This window comes from Arvicola amphibius, chromosome 8 (assembly GCF_903992535.2).
Source record: "Arvicola amphibius chromosome 8, mArvAmp1.2, whole genome shotgun sequence".
NCBI classification, from domain to species: domain Eukaryota; kingdom Metazoa; phylum Chordata; class Mammalia; order Rodentia; family Cricetidae; genus Arvicola; species Arvicola amphibius.
The window spans coordinates 107258040-107272953 of record NC_052054.1 but is presented as its reverse complement, the minus strand read 5'-3'; the positions used below and the strand labels follow the sequence as shown (position 1 = coordinate 107272953).

The 14914-nt window shown below is 46.8% G+C and overlaps 1 protein-coding gene across 1 annotated transcript in view; it reads right to left on the bottom strand.

The window, feature by feature from the left end:
* Window positions 1-12615, bottom strand: part of Dner (delta/notch like EGF repeat containing) — a 282293-nt gene extending 269678 nt beyond the window's left edge. The window contains 1 exon segment of the mRNA XM_038340268.1: window positions 12340-12615. Coding sequence (XP_038196196.1) covers window positions 12340-12615 — 276 coding nt within the window.
* Window positions 12616-14914: the final 2299 nt, after the last annotated feature.

Genomic DNA, 14914 nt, shown 5'->3' with positions numbered 1-14914 from the left:
ACATAGTGAGTTTAAGGCAAGCCTGTGCTACACAGGATGAGAAATGCTTTGTTTGTTTTGTATCAAAGATGGCAAGCCCACCAAGAGTTAATTTTTTTGTAAATCCCTCTCATCTTATAGAACATCTATGCAAATCTTTTCCACTCCCCAGGCCCAGAAAATTTTTGTTCACATGACGGCCTCCCTGCATTCCCAGAACTTGATAAACCAAAGCACCGCCCCCTTCCTCCTTCCCTGCATTTCCTTCCTGCTCCTTTCCATATTAGCCAATCATAAGTAGACTGTCAGGCTGAACACCAATGAGGAACAGCCAAGCCCTCACACCCTTACGTTAGGGAGAGAAGACAGAGGCCATCGTGGCTATGGGTGCCACTCACTAGCCCAGTCTGGGTCATGGCACGCCCTTTTTACAAAAAGAAATTGCCTTGAAAGTTACTTTGGCTTTCTTTGGGTGTCCCTTCGTGCAACAGCAGGGATATTCTTTTCCAACAATAGTCAAAGCCTGTCTCGAAGTTTCAAAAACAGACAGCGTTGACAACGAAAGGGCAGAAGGATATTTGGGAAACGGAATAATTGTGATGGTGGTTTAAAACTCGCAAAAACAAAGGACAAGATGAGTGAATTTCACATTCTGTAAATTATCCCTAAAAAAGAAGCCTCTGAAAATCCAGCGGGAGAGCACTCATATCAAGGTGGAGATCTTGGGTCTCTCACTATTGTTCCCGTGTTAAGGTAACATGGGACACATTTAGCCTCTCTCTTGTTCTAACACATTCAACTAAGAATGGGATTTTGTACCTTTGCAGAAAGATCAGCAGAGTGAGGGAGCAGGGAAGACCTAGGAATCCTATTTCAGCATCTAGTGTGCACTCCTTTTAGCTTCTCGTCCTCCATAGAAAAGAGGGACTGTGGAAGGTAAGCTGGCTCAGCAGGTGAAGGTACTCAGCCAACCTGAGTTTGATACCTGCAATCAGCATGACAGAAGAAGAGACTCTAATGCCAAAAGTGGTCCTCTGATCGTGGAAGCACTCAGTCTACATTATCTACATCAAACCCCTCTTCTCAGGGTTTGGGGAACCAGAGGGATGGATGACACCATGAACACAACAGGCCAAATGCACATATGAACTCGCAGAGACCGCGGCAGCACGCACAAGGCCTGCACAGATCCAAGCCAGGTGGGTCGCAGCCCTGAGAGAGGGACGTGGGCAGGAGCCCCATCCCTAACCCAGAAGCTATCTCCACTTGACTACTGATTGCAAATAAAGCACTGAGCTTTTTCCAGTGGGGTCGCTCTTGGTATAACAATCACACTTAAGAGCAGGGGTGTGTTCAGCAGTAGATGAAAAAACAAAACAAATTCGGTAACATTTTTGGAGATTTTTTTTGTCTTATTTTGCTTTGTATGAACATTTTATTTTTAACCTTCTGGTCTTTTGCTAGTACGTTATAGTTCCAATTTTGTGTTTTTGTGGGGTTTGTTTGTATGTATGCATGCATCTTTGTGTGTACATATGTCTCATGATTTTTCTTTGTTCTTTAAATTTCGGTTTGTTTGATTTTATGTGTCTGTTTTCTAAAGAGAGAAAAAGGCCATGGATTTGGATGAGTGGGAAGGATCTGGGGAGAAGATGAGGGATGGAAGACCCTGATCAGAATATAACATAAATATATATAATATATATTAATATATAATATATAATAATTATATATATTTTTCAACTAAAAAAGAAAATTGTCCTTTGAATGTCACACCTGTACCATGCAATGTGCATACACAGAGATAGACAGACAGACAGACAGACAGACAGACAAACAAATGTCATTTTAGCTTTTTTTAAAGAAGTCAAAAGAAAATGGGGAGGGGAGTAGATACATTTCCTTCCTTGTAATTCCACCCAGCACAGAAAACTCATCCCACAGAGAAGTTTCAATCTGCCTCTGAAACCCAAAAATAATTACAAACCCTTCTTTAAATTAACCACAAGAAGCAGGTAAGTGCCAGCACTGGAATCCTAAAGGATGCTCTCGGCTGCAGGAGCTGGGAAGAGAGCGATGAGTGTCTCCTTTGGCGCCTTTCTCCGCTCTTCTCAATTCCTCCCCCTCCTTTATAAGCCATCCCTTTTCTTGTCTCTTTAAGAAGAGAAACTTTCACTTTTTCAAACAGCTTGAAGCATCTGTCCATTCAGAAACTAAAACCTGCCAGTCCCTACCACTACTCCTTTCCTTCGCCTGGCTGTACTCTGAAAGTTACACAGAGCAGGTCAAGGCCCTAGCGGCGTAGCCATTGAAATAGCACAAAGTCACAACACCTAAGCGTAGCTGGTCCCCAAGCTACAAGGTTCGGGGTAAATTTCCTCAGCTATGAAATGGGAGTGGGGGAATCCATATTTCCTTCTATAAAGACAAAGACAGCAGCTTGTGCTCCTGCAGGGCCAGTCTCTGCCAGGGCTTCCTCAAAGGGCTCTTTTAATTCTTCCAACCATCTTCCTAATGAATGAGGAAATAGCTTTTAGAAACGCGCATGAGCTAGTAGTACCATAGCAGGGACTTTCCCCGCATGCCAAAGCATTTCAGGCTGCCATTTGTCTCTCCTGATGCACAAGCTTTTCTAGAAACGGCATGACCAAGGTGTCTAAGTGCAGTGACCAAGGACAAATACAAAAACGAAAGGCTACAATCTGCCCGGAAGGACCATGATCTCAGGAGCTGAGCAGATGGCTCCATTAACAAGCTTGAGGACCTGATCATGGGCCCCCAGTTACACATGTGACCCCAGTGCTGTGGAGGCTGAAACAGAATTCTGGGAGCTTACTGGCCAGCCAGTCTAAACAATCCGTGAGCCCCGGCTTCAGTGAGAGATCCTGTCTGAAAAAAATACAATGGAAAATAATTGAGGGAGAAACACCTCTGGTCTCCTGTCCCAAGAATCCCTTCCCTTGGGAGATGAGAACAATGTCTGCCCCCTCCTTATAAGGTTCCAAAGGCAAACTAAAATATGTTTCTACCAAAGGCCAACTTGGAGACGCGGTGGGTCTATTGTCCTTACTTAGGGAGCATGGGTGAGGGGTTACTTACAGGAGCACTGGTGACCCCAAAGACTTTCCGTGGCTGCATAGATACAGCACCCTCTTAACCATCCTGTCTGAGCCTATAAACTCTAACACCTGTGCCCTATAGGCTAAGGCTTTGAGTGGTTAGAGCAAGATTTCATATAAATGGCTAGGAGGAGGAGCTGGAATTTCAAACAAAGTTCCAATGACCTTTCCAACCTCTTCTTCCTCTGAGCAAACATCAACAATCTACAGGTCTACCCTTGATGGTCTCTTACAAGCCGGCCCAGCTTACCTGACAAAGATGGTGGTTGTTTTCCTCAGTGGACTAAATTCTATAATACTCCCACATGTGTGCATAAGGACACACACATACACACACACTTAGCCAGCAAGCTCCCGTGACCTTCCTGTCTCCATCCCCTAGAAATCTGGGGTTACAGATGCATGCACCTCCATCAAGCTTTTGACATGGGTGTTGGGATCAGAATTCAGGACCTCACAGTTGAGTAGCAAGCATTCTTACCTACTCTGCCATCTCTCCAGCCCTGAAAGGTATTTTTAAAGGGTTATTAGAACTATAGAAGCTAGGGCTACTGAATATGTGTGTATTCACATATGCATCATATATTCATTTATTCATTCATACATACATACATACAAAGGGGCTAGAGATATGGTTCAGCAGTTAATAGTTCTTGCTATAGTTCATAGGACCTGCTGAGTTTGGCTCCTAGCACCCACATCAGGTATCTCACAACCATCTGTACTTCTAGCTTCTGGGGCTTGACACCCTCTTCTGGCCTATAGAGGCATTCACACAAACATGTCTATATATAAATGCAAATCAGTAAACAAACAAATAAAATTTTAAAATAATAAATATCAATTTTTAAAAAAAATATTTGGGACCGGGCAATGGTGGCACACGCCTTTAGTCCCAGCACTCAGGAGGCAGAGGCAGGAGGATCTCTAAGTTTGAGGCCAGCCTGGTCTACAAGAGCCAGTTCCAGGACAGGCTCCAAAGCTACAGAGAAACCCTGTCTTGAAAATAAAATTGGGATAGTGGGGCAGTGGTGGTTCATGTATTTAATCCCAGCACATGGAAGGCAGAGGCAAGCAGATCTCTGTAATTTTGAGGCCAACCTGATCTACAGAGCAAGTTTTAGGACAGCCAGAACTACACAGTGAAATACTGTCTCAAAAACAAAACAACAACAAAATATGGAATTAAAAAAATATTTTCAAGAACAAATCTGGCACTAGGAGAAACTAATAAACAGTTAAGAATCCTCATGCACCAACCTCCCAAACATGGCTCCTTCTCAACAGATGTTCAATGGGACCCACAGCTGTGGCCCACCAAGGCCAGCTATCTATGCAGCCTTACTGTGAAGTACTTCTGAAGGCTGTGAGGAAATCTGAAAAAATCGTTGAGATTTAACCCATCCCACCTGCTCATGAGCACTTGCTTTCAGTTCACTGTAAAAAGCACCAGTTCCAGAGCTAGAGCTAAAGCCTCTGGCACGTGGGTCACTATGGTAACTGCTGATGAAGTGTGATGTCATGTGTGCAGGTCATCCATTAGTTCTAACCTCCAGCAACTTCACCCAGTAAAGATCCCAAAGCCACAGCCTTGGGGAATAGAATTCCAGAATTGCTTTGTCTCCACATGTGACCACTTCATAAACTTCTGCAAAACCCATCCTTTCAGCAATGGGCATAGCACATAGGGCAACCCAGGCACAGCTTCTGGATGCGGCTCCTGTGTGGGAGCTAAAGCGCCCTCTCTCTGTCTCGGCTGGAACTGCTTTAGCAGGGAGAGCACAGGGTCTCTTCTTCAATACAGGGCAGCTAATAGTGATGGGTGACTGAGTTCAGTCAAAACAACCAGTGGGGGCTGGAGAGATGCTTCCGCTGGCTAAACGCCTGTCTTGAGAGCTCAAGAACGTGCATTCCAGCCCCAGAAATTGGGAGAAGTGACACATGTTTATAATGCAAAGACAGGCAGACCCCTGGGGTTCGTGGGCCAGCCAGACTAGCCTATTTATTTGACTTGACTACTTCCAAGTCAGCAAGAGACCCTGCCTCAAAATAACGTAGATTACAGCCAAGATTGCCCTCTGATTTCCAAGTGCACATGTACACACAGGACAATCTGTTCATTCTCCATTTGTCACGTTTCCTTGCTGCTTTTTGCACCTACTGAGTTGGGGAAGGTCAGAAGAGAAACTACTGGAGGTCAGTGTCTTTCATCAACATCTTCTATGGGCATATCACTGGGCTGGATTTGTCTAAGCCAAAACCACCTTCAAGGCTAGCATCTGGATCTCAGCTTCCCACAGAGTGACACCCATACTCAAAGGAAGAAGTTACCAATTGGAGGGCATCCAGAGGGAGCCAGGTTCTGACCCAGGGATCCCCCAGTTGCACCCTCCCAAGGACCTAGACCACTTGATCCTGTCTGGGAATTCCTGAGCCACGTGTCATATGCTCGGGAGTTAAAAGGGGGTCCTCTCAAGCCTGACAATATGGGAGAACATGTAAAGTTATCAGTGCCCCGTTCTACCCCAGTAGACAATGCATAAGTCAGAGTCTGATGGTCAGAGGGCACTAAAAACCCAGACACACATATTTGTTAACGCTCCATGGTTCTTTAATATATAACAAGGACTGAGCTGTAGTGATGGGGTTAGGGGAAGGGCAATTAGGAAGACATCTTGCCTATGGAACTGTCATGCTGGTAGATGTTCCACTGGGGGCCTGGATTCTGCAGCGGCTCCTCAGGGGTAAGTAACTCTGTCCACAACTGCTTCCTGAGTTGAAGAGGATGTCTAAAATTATAGCCAGACATTCTGCTTTTTGACTCAAATGCCCTTCAACTGCAGGCTAGGTTTTCTTCCCCCATGGATGCTCATGAAATGAGGACACAGAGCCACCTTGGATGTTGGGTACCATGTCATGAGAGGTGTAAGCAAAGACACTAAAGAACAAAATGTGTTTTGTCAAGTGGCCAGGATGTGGAAGGTGATGTTTCCTATGAATGGCCAAGAATACCACTCACAGATATAAGAAAAGCATAGAAAATCAACTGTTTCCTTCTTTTCTTAAAACTGTTACAAGAATTTTGACACTTTGAAAACTCTTTTATTTCAAAGGAAATGTCAGCTCACTGAGAATTTTACTGAGAAAACATTTACTTCAGAAGACGAGAACAAAAATTTTAATAGTTAATTTGCCATTTTAAAAATGTATGACACGGTGGTTCTAGTACAGAGAAAACCCTGAACCTGTTTATTGAAGGGAACCAACCACAGACACTAATTTAACTGGTAAAACCGGATCTTACCCAAGAAAAAATAAGGTCCTTTTCTTACACTTCCTGTTTGTGTACCACTTTACATTGTTCCAAAACTTTTAAGCATTCATTCTTATGCCAAGCACAGTGGTGCACCTCTGTAATCCAACACTAAGGAGGCTGAGGCAGGAGGAACCCAAGTTCCTACACAGTCTAAGCAATGTAATGAGATTGTCTCAAAGGGGCAGTAGAGACAACAAGATGGCTCACCGGGAAAGGCACTTGCCACCAAGCCTAACAGCTTGAGTGTGATCTCTGAGACCCACATGGCAGAAGGGAAAAGTTGTCCTCTGACCCTCCTGCCACTAAATAAATAAATAAATAGATAAATAAATAAATAGATAAATAAATAAATAGATAAATAAATAAAGATGTAAAAGTAAGCATCAACTCTATTTTCACACACTTCTTCATGCTTAGAGTAAAAACTTTCTGAGATCCTCGTTTGTGATTTTATGGCTTCTTAAAAGAAAATATGGCAGGCAGTTCATTTCAGAGATATGAACACTGAGGTTTAGAGACACTGAGTGACTCTCTCAAGACTGTAAAAACAATTCATAGAGAAGCCAGAGAGAGGGTGGTGGTGGTGCATGCCTTTAATCTGAGCACTTGGGAGGCAGAGGCAGGCAGATCTCTGTGAGAACAAGTTCCAGTACAGCCAGAGCTGTTACACAGGGAAACCCTGTCTCAAAAACCAATACAAAACAAAACAGAAAAAAATAAAACAAGTCAAAAAGAGAGATAAATTTGTACACTGAATTTGACTGCTGTTAGTTTGCAGATACCACAATAGTGTGTGTGTGTGTGTGTGTGTGTGTGTGTGTGTAAAAAGTCCAGTCTGTTTTAACTGATGTAAGGCAAAGAATTACAACCTTTGGTTATTAGCAAATCTCAGTCAGAGGCTGAAGAGTCAGTGGTTTACTGATGGCCAAAAATTTGCAAGACTGATTCCAAGTCCAGTAAAACAAAACAAAACAAAACAAAACAAAAACAACAAAAACTACATCTTTGGTTCGAAATATGATTTGTTCTGGATGCCCCAAGGTGATGGGGCGGGGGGATGGATCTCCAGGGGAGGAAGAAATAGAAATGAAATAGATCTCATGGGTAGACTATGGGCAAGTAGAGATGGGAACCGGATGAATTAGGTACAGGGTGTAAAGGGAGAGAATACTGGGAGAAATGATAAGAGTTGGGGGGCATTTCTGAGGTGAGGTAGAAAACTAGTGCCGTAGTAACTCCCAGGAATCCATGAGGGTGACCCTAGTGAAGACTCCTAATAATGGAGACTATGGAGCCTGACCTGGCCCATCGTCTATAACCAGGCAAGGCTTCCAGAGGAGGGACTGGGACTCAAAACCTTCAACCTACAATGAGTCCTGCCTGCAAGATTTGCTGGGGTCAAGGAAACACAGAATTTGTGTGAATGGACAACCAAAGACTGACCCAACTTGAGACTCACAATGCGAGAGGGAGCCCATACCAGACATTGCCTGGAGGGCCAGGAACCAGAATCTGGGATAGCCCAGAGACCTAGGATAGAACCAAGCATGCCCAGAAGAAAAAAAAAAAAAAGTCAAGGCAATGATTCCTAATGGTACTCTGCTATACTGTAGACTGGAGCCTAGTAACCATCGTCAGAGAGGCTTCATCCAGCAACTGAGGGAAGCAGATGCAGAGACCCACAGCCAAACATTAGGTAGAGCTTGGGAAATCCTACGGAAAAGGGCAAGGAAGGATTGTAGGAGCCAGAGGTTTTGCAGATACTAGGAGAACACAGCCCACAGAATCAACTAACCAGGGCTCGTCCGGGCTCACAGAGACTCGACCAACAATTAGGGAGCCTATATAGGTCTGAGCTAGGTCCTCTGCGTATGCTATGGTTGTGTAACTTGGTGTTCCTGTAGGATTCCTAACAGTGGGAATGGGAGCTATTTCTGATATTTTTTGCCTGCTTTTGGGACCCTTTTTCTCCTACTGGGTTGCCTCATCGAGCCTTAATACAAGGAGATGTGCCTAGTTTTTTGTTTTTTGATATATATATATATATATATATATATATATATATATATATATATATATATATATATAACTTGACATGCCACGTTTAGTTGATACCCCTGGGAGGGCTGCCCTTTTCTGAAGGGAGAGGAGGAGGAGTGGATCTGGAGGAAAGGGCATGTGAGGGGAGGGGGACTGAAAGGAGAGGGAGGGGAAGCTGCAGTCGGGATGCAATATATTAGAGAAGAATAAATTTAAAATAAATAAGTGTTTTAAAAAGAAAGAAAGAAATGGATTTGTTCATCTGAACCAGTTTCAAATTAGCGTACTTGACCGGAAGAAATTCTCAAATGAGCTTAATGAACACCATTAACTTAAATAAAAACTGGCTAGTAAGTGCCCCCTTTTCTCCACAAGGGCAGAAATTGATACATTTTTATCTTCTTTCCAGAGGATACGTTCCTTAGGGAATGTGTGATGAAAAACATACAGGTGTCTAACTGCTTTGCATATTTGGCAAAGGATTCTGTCATTAACATAAAATAAGCTTTACAAACAAATACAATCCACGTTAAATAATTGCTAGCTTTCATGGCTAGCCCCATGGAAAGCAGGTGAGAATTCGACCACTGAGCCACCTGTGTGCTTACCCTGACAGAAGGAAGCTGCCTCTGTAGCTCTGGTTAGAAGAGTAAGACTGGCCAGATGCCAACAACTGCCACCTTCCTGCATTACCAACCTCTTGGGGTTGGGGGGGGGGGAGTGTTTGGTTGGTTGATTTTGAGACAAGGTCACTCTGTGGCCCAGGCTGGCCTAGAACTTGGGATTCTCCTGCCCCCACTGCCAGGATTACAGGTGTGCCCCACCATGCCCTGCTCATTTCTTTTATGCAGTGTCCATTGCTTGCCCGAATAGGACCTGTAATCATCAGGACTCAAGTGAGTGTGAGAAGGAGGGAGAGCAGCCTAGGATAATGAAGTTATGGAGTTCAGCTGCCGTGGCATCATGCAGGGACCAGTGTGTGACCCTCCCCATCAGCATCAAAAGATGCTCAGGCCCTTTATCAGCTTCCCTTCCCTGGATATAGAAGGGAGGAGAAAAACCAACAGGCAAGCCTCAAAAGCTCCCAGCAGTCAACCCCATGGTCACCAAGACAAACACAGAGAGGCAGATTGAAGGTAAGGATAAGGAAACTGAGCCCCGGCCATCTCTGTCACCTCCCATCAGGTTTAATGGAAGTTCCAACCCCATTTGAGCCTGTTTCTGGGTCCTGTAAGCTTCCATCATGCCGCTGACACTTCAAGAAGCTGGTTCCAGAAACATGAAAATGACAGCTGATTAGTGATCAATAAGGTTTTGTTGTTGTTTGTTTTGTTTATATTTCTCAAAACAAAAGGAGACCTCAGTGACGGGTTATAATGTTGCTGTGGGCTAAACTACCTTTGTTGGGGGACGGTGACACTGTTAGGAAGACTCTTCATAGGCAGGTCAATTTCCACTCTCAGTCTGTGCAGTGAGCACTAGGTTCTCACTAAGTATATTATCCATACCCTTATCTGTCACTAACCTTGCATATGTTTCTGGTTTGATTTGGTTCGGTTTGGGTTAGGTTTTGGTTTTTGAAGCCAACTATTGTAGTCCAGGCTGGCTTTGAACTTGCTACGTTGCCAAAGACCTTGAACTCCTGATCCTTCTGCCTTTGCCTCCCTTGCCTTCCCATTTCGCCACCACACCGAGCATGTATTTGCAGATAAGTTTCTGTTCTTGTGTTTTCTCTCTCTGCCTTCTCTATGAAGGTTACCTTCTGTGTATTGTTTTCTGATACCATAGTCAATGAGAGTAATGAGTCTCACTGAGAGATTAAATTAAAATCACCAGGAATCAGTTTTTTATGGATTATAAAGCTCTGAATCCTCTAGTAAGTTTTTTCTGGGTAACTGAGTCTGAAGTTCCCACTTTACTCAGCTTTCCTGTTAGAATTGCAGCTCCTCTACTCTTCCCAATCTGATCCCGGAGCAGGCCTTGCTGCTTCTCCTTGGGTGGGCAGTCTCCCTCACACAGCTAACCCTACCTTGAGCGGGAGCTGTAGAAGGAACCCAACTCTGATTTGAACCAATTGCTTCTGAAACATTGGTGAGCCTTCCGGATAAATTACCTTAGATATTGAACCAAATCGTTGTGCTTTTTCTGTTATCGTCTTTGGGGAGCAATAAAGAATACTTCCCCTTGCTTGCATATTTTTCTTTATCTATTTTTAGAGTCACACAAAAATATCTCTGAGTTGTATTAAGTGCCCAATACCTAATTAGCTTTCTCTTTTTACCTAAACTGGTTTAGATTGATAGAGCTCTCTCCCTGTCTGCTTCTACTACACCCTGAATCCAAACCACCTATTTCTCTCAACGAAGAAACTCAGGCATGCAAACATAGCAGCAGCTTGATAGAAGCAGTCAGACATCTCCCTGGGGAAAAGCTATCATCTGCCAGGAGAGAAAACGAGTATAAATCCACCCTCCGACTTCAACCTGCAGGTCTGTCTTACACAGACCAGACTTTGTCCCTGATGGTTTAGATGACTCTACTAGGCTTTTGCCTACAAGAACGGTCATGTAGAAAGTCCGTTTGCTGTCCATACCACACAATACCCCATCGCCATCCCCGCTTTTCCCTTGAGGGAGTTAACACTTACTGAAAGCAGTTAACAAAGAAGAGGACTACAGCACTGAAAAAGGAATCAGTCTCCGGCTTTTGCTACTATGGAGGTGGGGGCAGTTTGTAATAGAAAAGAAAAAAAAAAGTCTGTCTGCCAAGGTCAAGCCTCTTTATCCCGGCTCACCTCTATTTTACAAATGAAAGCCTAGCTCAACGAAAGGGTGGCCTCCTTCTCGTTTGGAAGTGGAGCTGCTCAGAGCATTCTTAAAGCCTTCAATCATTGTACCAATTTATAGGAAACGAACTCTTCCACCCTAAATGTAAGAAAGAAAGCCGATCCCGGATGCGTCCCACCTTCACGTGGTTTAATCTAGCTGTTTCAGATGGATGCTTTTCTTTTTCATCTTTACCCTAGAGGATCTGCTGTGCGCACACAAGGAGCTACCAATTCGCACACTGAAAACGTTCGTAGGTTCTTTGAGCTTTAACACACTTACAAAAACCACGTTTATTTTTTGTCAGGTCCCGCTTTTGGACATATCCAGTTCAAGGACGGTTGCTGGCCACCTCCCATCCCTCATAAGGTTACAGCTTTCTGAGACTTCGCAGTGCCCCTGCTTGTGTCCTGGCTACGAGAGCGTCCAACCTGAAGGGCGACTCGGCAAGACCCAGCTTGATGCCCTCGAATGTCTCCACCTGTTCCGAAATCGCCACCACCCAAGCTCAGACAGGGCTGGCAGCAGGCCAAGGAGGCAGCTGTCCTCCCAGCCTCTGGCTGCCTTGTCAGAGCCCTAGAGGTGGAAGAAAGGAAGGAAAATGCCCCCACCACCTGGCATAGGGCCCACCATCCTGCCCCCACTTATTGCATTCTTTACACACACCGGATCCAGTAGGTTCAGGAACAGAGCCCAGCTGAACAGTGAGTACCCCACAGGGGACTCAGAGAACCGACTCCTCTGCTCTGCCTAGCCTGTGCTCAGCCTGGGCATCCCCGGAGGGGTGCCCCACTTGGTGGTTGATGATAGATCCACGAATACCAGGGATGCGATGGGATGACTGCCGGGCCCTGGAACACAGGACACGCCCCAAGAGCCCTAGCTGGCATTGCCAGGTAACTGAGGTGGACAGCCGAGCCGCACTTGAAGGGTGAGCCCCCGGTCTGCACCTACGAATTCCCTTCCTAAAGTAACAGAAGCTAGTAAGTATCTGGAGTACTGGAGACCCAGCGGCCGGAGAGAGGTTGCGTGTCTCCGGGAGACTGTAGGGTCCACTCACCTGGCAGTCGGTACCGGAGACCCCAGCGGGACAGGTGCAGCTGTAGCCGGGCTCAGCATCGGCCGCGGGATGCTCCTGGCCGGCCACCGAACGCGGGGTGCACACACCCCCGTTCTGGCAGGGCTGAGAGGCGCACGGTCCCGGAGCAGACAGGGGCGCGGCGGGCACCGGGCTGGCCAAGCAGCCGCCCTGGGGCCCAGCACCGAGCAACAGCGGCAGCAGGGCCAGCGCGGGCAGCAGCCGGGCACCGGGCGCCTGAGCTCGGCGGGGAGGCATGGCTAGCGGAGAGGACTCAGGAGCCGGAGAGGAGCTGGGCGCGGTGGCAGCGGCGGAGCTAGCGGCGGAGACGGCGGTAGCAGAGGCGCCAGCGGCTGGTGCTGCTCAGCGGGACCGGACGCCTCCTGCAGCTGCGGGAGCCCGTGGTTCCCCCGGCAACCGAGGGCGGGGCCGGGGGCGGGGCCCACGGAGGCTGGGCGCAGGGCGGGAGGACCCGGGATGGGAACCCTTCTGTTCGGAGTCTCAGCAAGTTGCAGTGAAGCGGTCCTCGGTTTCCAGCCTCAAGGGGTCAGAGTCGTGGGTGTGTCCAAAGGAAAACCGGAAGGCATAGAGGTGGGGGCGCGGGCCTGAGTGGATAGCGAGGCGATGCTGGGTTGGAAAGTGGGTGGAGAGACCCCAGAAAGCTTTGGAGGGACCGCTTCAGATGACTCGCAGCTGCCACTCGCGACCTCTTGGCGCAGAATCTGTGAGGCCGCAGAGGGACCGGCCCGACCTCATTCTCGCGGGTGCCCTTCCCATTCCCAAAACACTTGTCCCTGTCCCCGGCACGAACAGCTCTCGCACGCCACCGGCAAACCCAGTCGACCTTGCGTGGACCTGACCTTGTACCTCCAAGACCGGCTGTGGGGCCCTTGTCCTTGGTGCTGAACCGACCGTCTCCTCGCCAGGTTTTGCGGAGCACGCTAGAAGGGTTGTAGTTCACAAGAGCTCAAAGAAGCCTGGGGTGGCTGGAAGCTGGGGGTGAAAAGTGCCCAACCCTGTTATTGAACACAGGATGAAACAGACCCAGACAGGCTAGACTGAACCCTGCTGGTCACTTGAATTCCCTCCCAGAACACTATGGGAACCCTCTTGCAGTTTCGCAAAGGCCCTTCCATTTGCTACTAAACTTTGCGGGGAAGGAGATTTCACGGTGACCTGCTTCGAGAGCTGTTGTATCCTTCCCGTTAGGTTACTCCTGGTGTGGCAGCCACGGAGGTCAAATCCACTCATCCGGCTTTGTCTCCACTCACAACCCGCCTTTCACAGCCTCTACTGTGAATAGACTCCAAAACTAGTTTCCCTGTCTATGCAAAACTTAGACTGGGAGAGGAAGGGTGGTTGAGCCCAGCGAGGTGGCTCACCTCGGCAATCCCAGTAGTAGGAAAGCAGAGGCAGGAGGGTCAGAAGTTTCAAGGTCAGTCTCGGCCACCTAGGGAATTCAAGGTCCGTTTGGGCTACAGAAAACTCGGGGGGGGGGGAGGAGAGAGAGAGAGAGAGAGAGAGAGAGAGAGAGAGAGAGAGAGAGAGAGAGAGAGAGAGAGGGAGAGAGAGGGGGAGAGAGAGAGGGAGGGAGGGGGGGGGGGAGAGAGAGAGAGAGAGAGAGAGGAAGAAGGGAAAGGAGGAGGAAGGGAGAGAGGGAAGGAAGGACAGAAGGAAGGAGAGAGGGAGAGAAGAAAGGAGAGAGAAAAGGAGGAAAGGAGAATAAGAAAGGGGAGAAAGTGACTCTTTTGGGTTAACAGACTGAGCAAATTTTCTAGAGAACACAAAAGGTAGTTGTGAAAAAGGCTGAACTAATAAGAAAGTAGAGATTTCATTTCATCTAGAGACCAGGGGCTGGTGAAAGCCCTCTAGTGGAAGCAGAAGGCCAAGTGCTGGGCCCCTCCCAAGCTGGTTTAGATCTCAAATCTCAAACCTCTGTGTTTAGTAGATGCCAAAAACTTCGTGTCGCAGGGTGACCCCCAACCAGCTCTGTGCCCAGCAGGGGTTACCATTCCTTCCCACCTGCTGGCGTTTTAGCTGAGACATCTTAAGTCCTAACTTTGTGCCACTCCAGCACCCTCTGCTGGCCCTAACGTTAGTTCGAGTGGTTCTGGCGCTCCCTGGGCCACATCACACTTATTTCCTCTAAGATCGTCTCCCTAGAGTAACCGCTAGGGTCGTCACTTCCATCAAGATACAGACAAGAAAGCCAAAGGACTTTTTTTTATCAAAAAGGTTATAAACAATTAAAAACACGTTTCCATTTATTAAGTTTTTATCTAAGCAAACCCTTTCTGAAATAGGGGGGATAAAGAGTATCCTTCTTTTTTTTTTTTTTTTTTTGGTTTTTCGAGACAGGGTTTCTCTGTGGCTTTAGAGCCTGGGCTGGTCTCGAACTCACAGTGATCCGCCTGCCTCTGCCTCCCGAGTGCTGGGATTAAAGGCGTGCGCCACCACCGCCCAGCTTAAGAGTATCCTTATTTTCTGATACTGATTTCTGAATTTTCTAGTGTTGTGTCTTTAATTTTTAAAGGATATAATATGGGGGTGAAACACA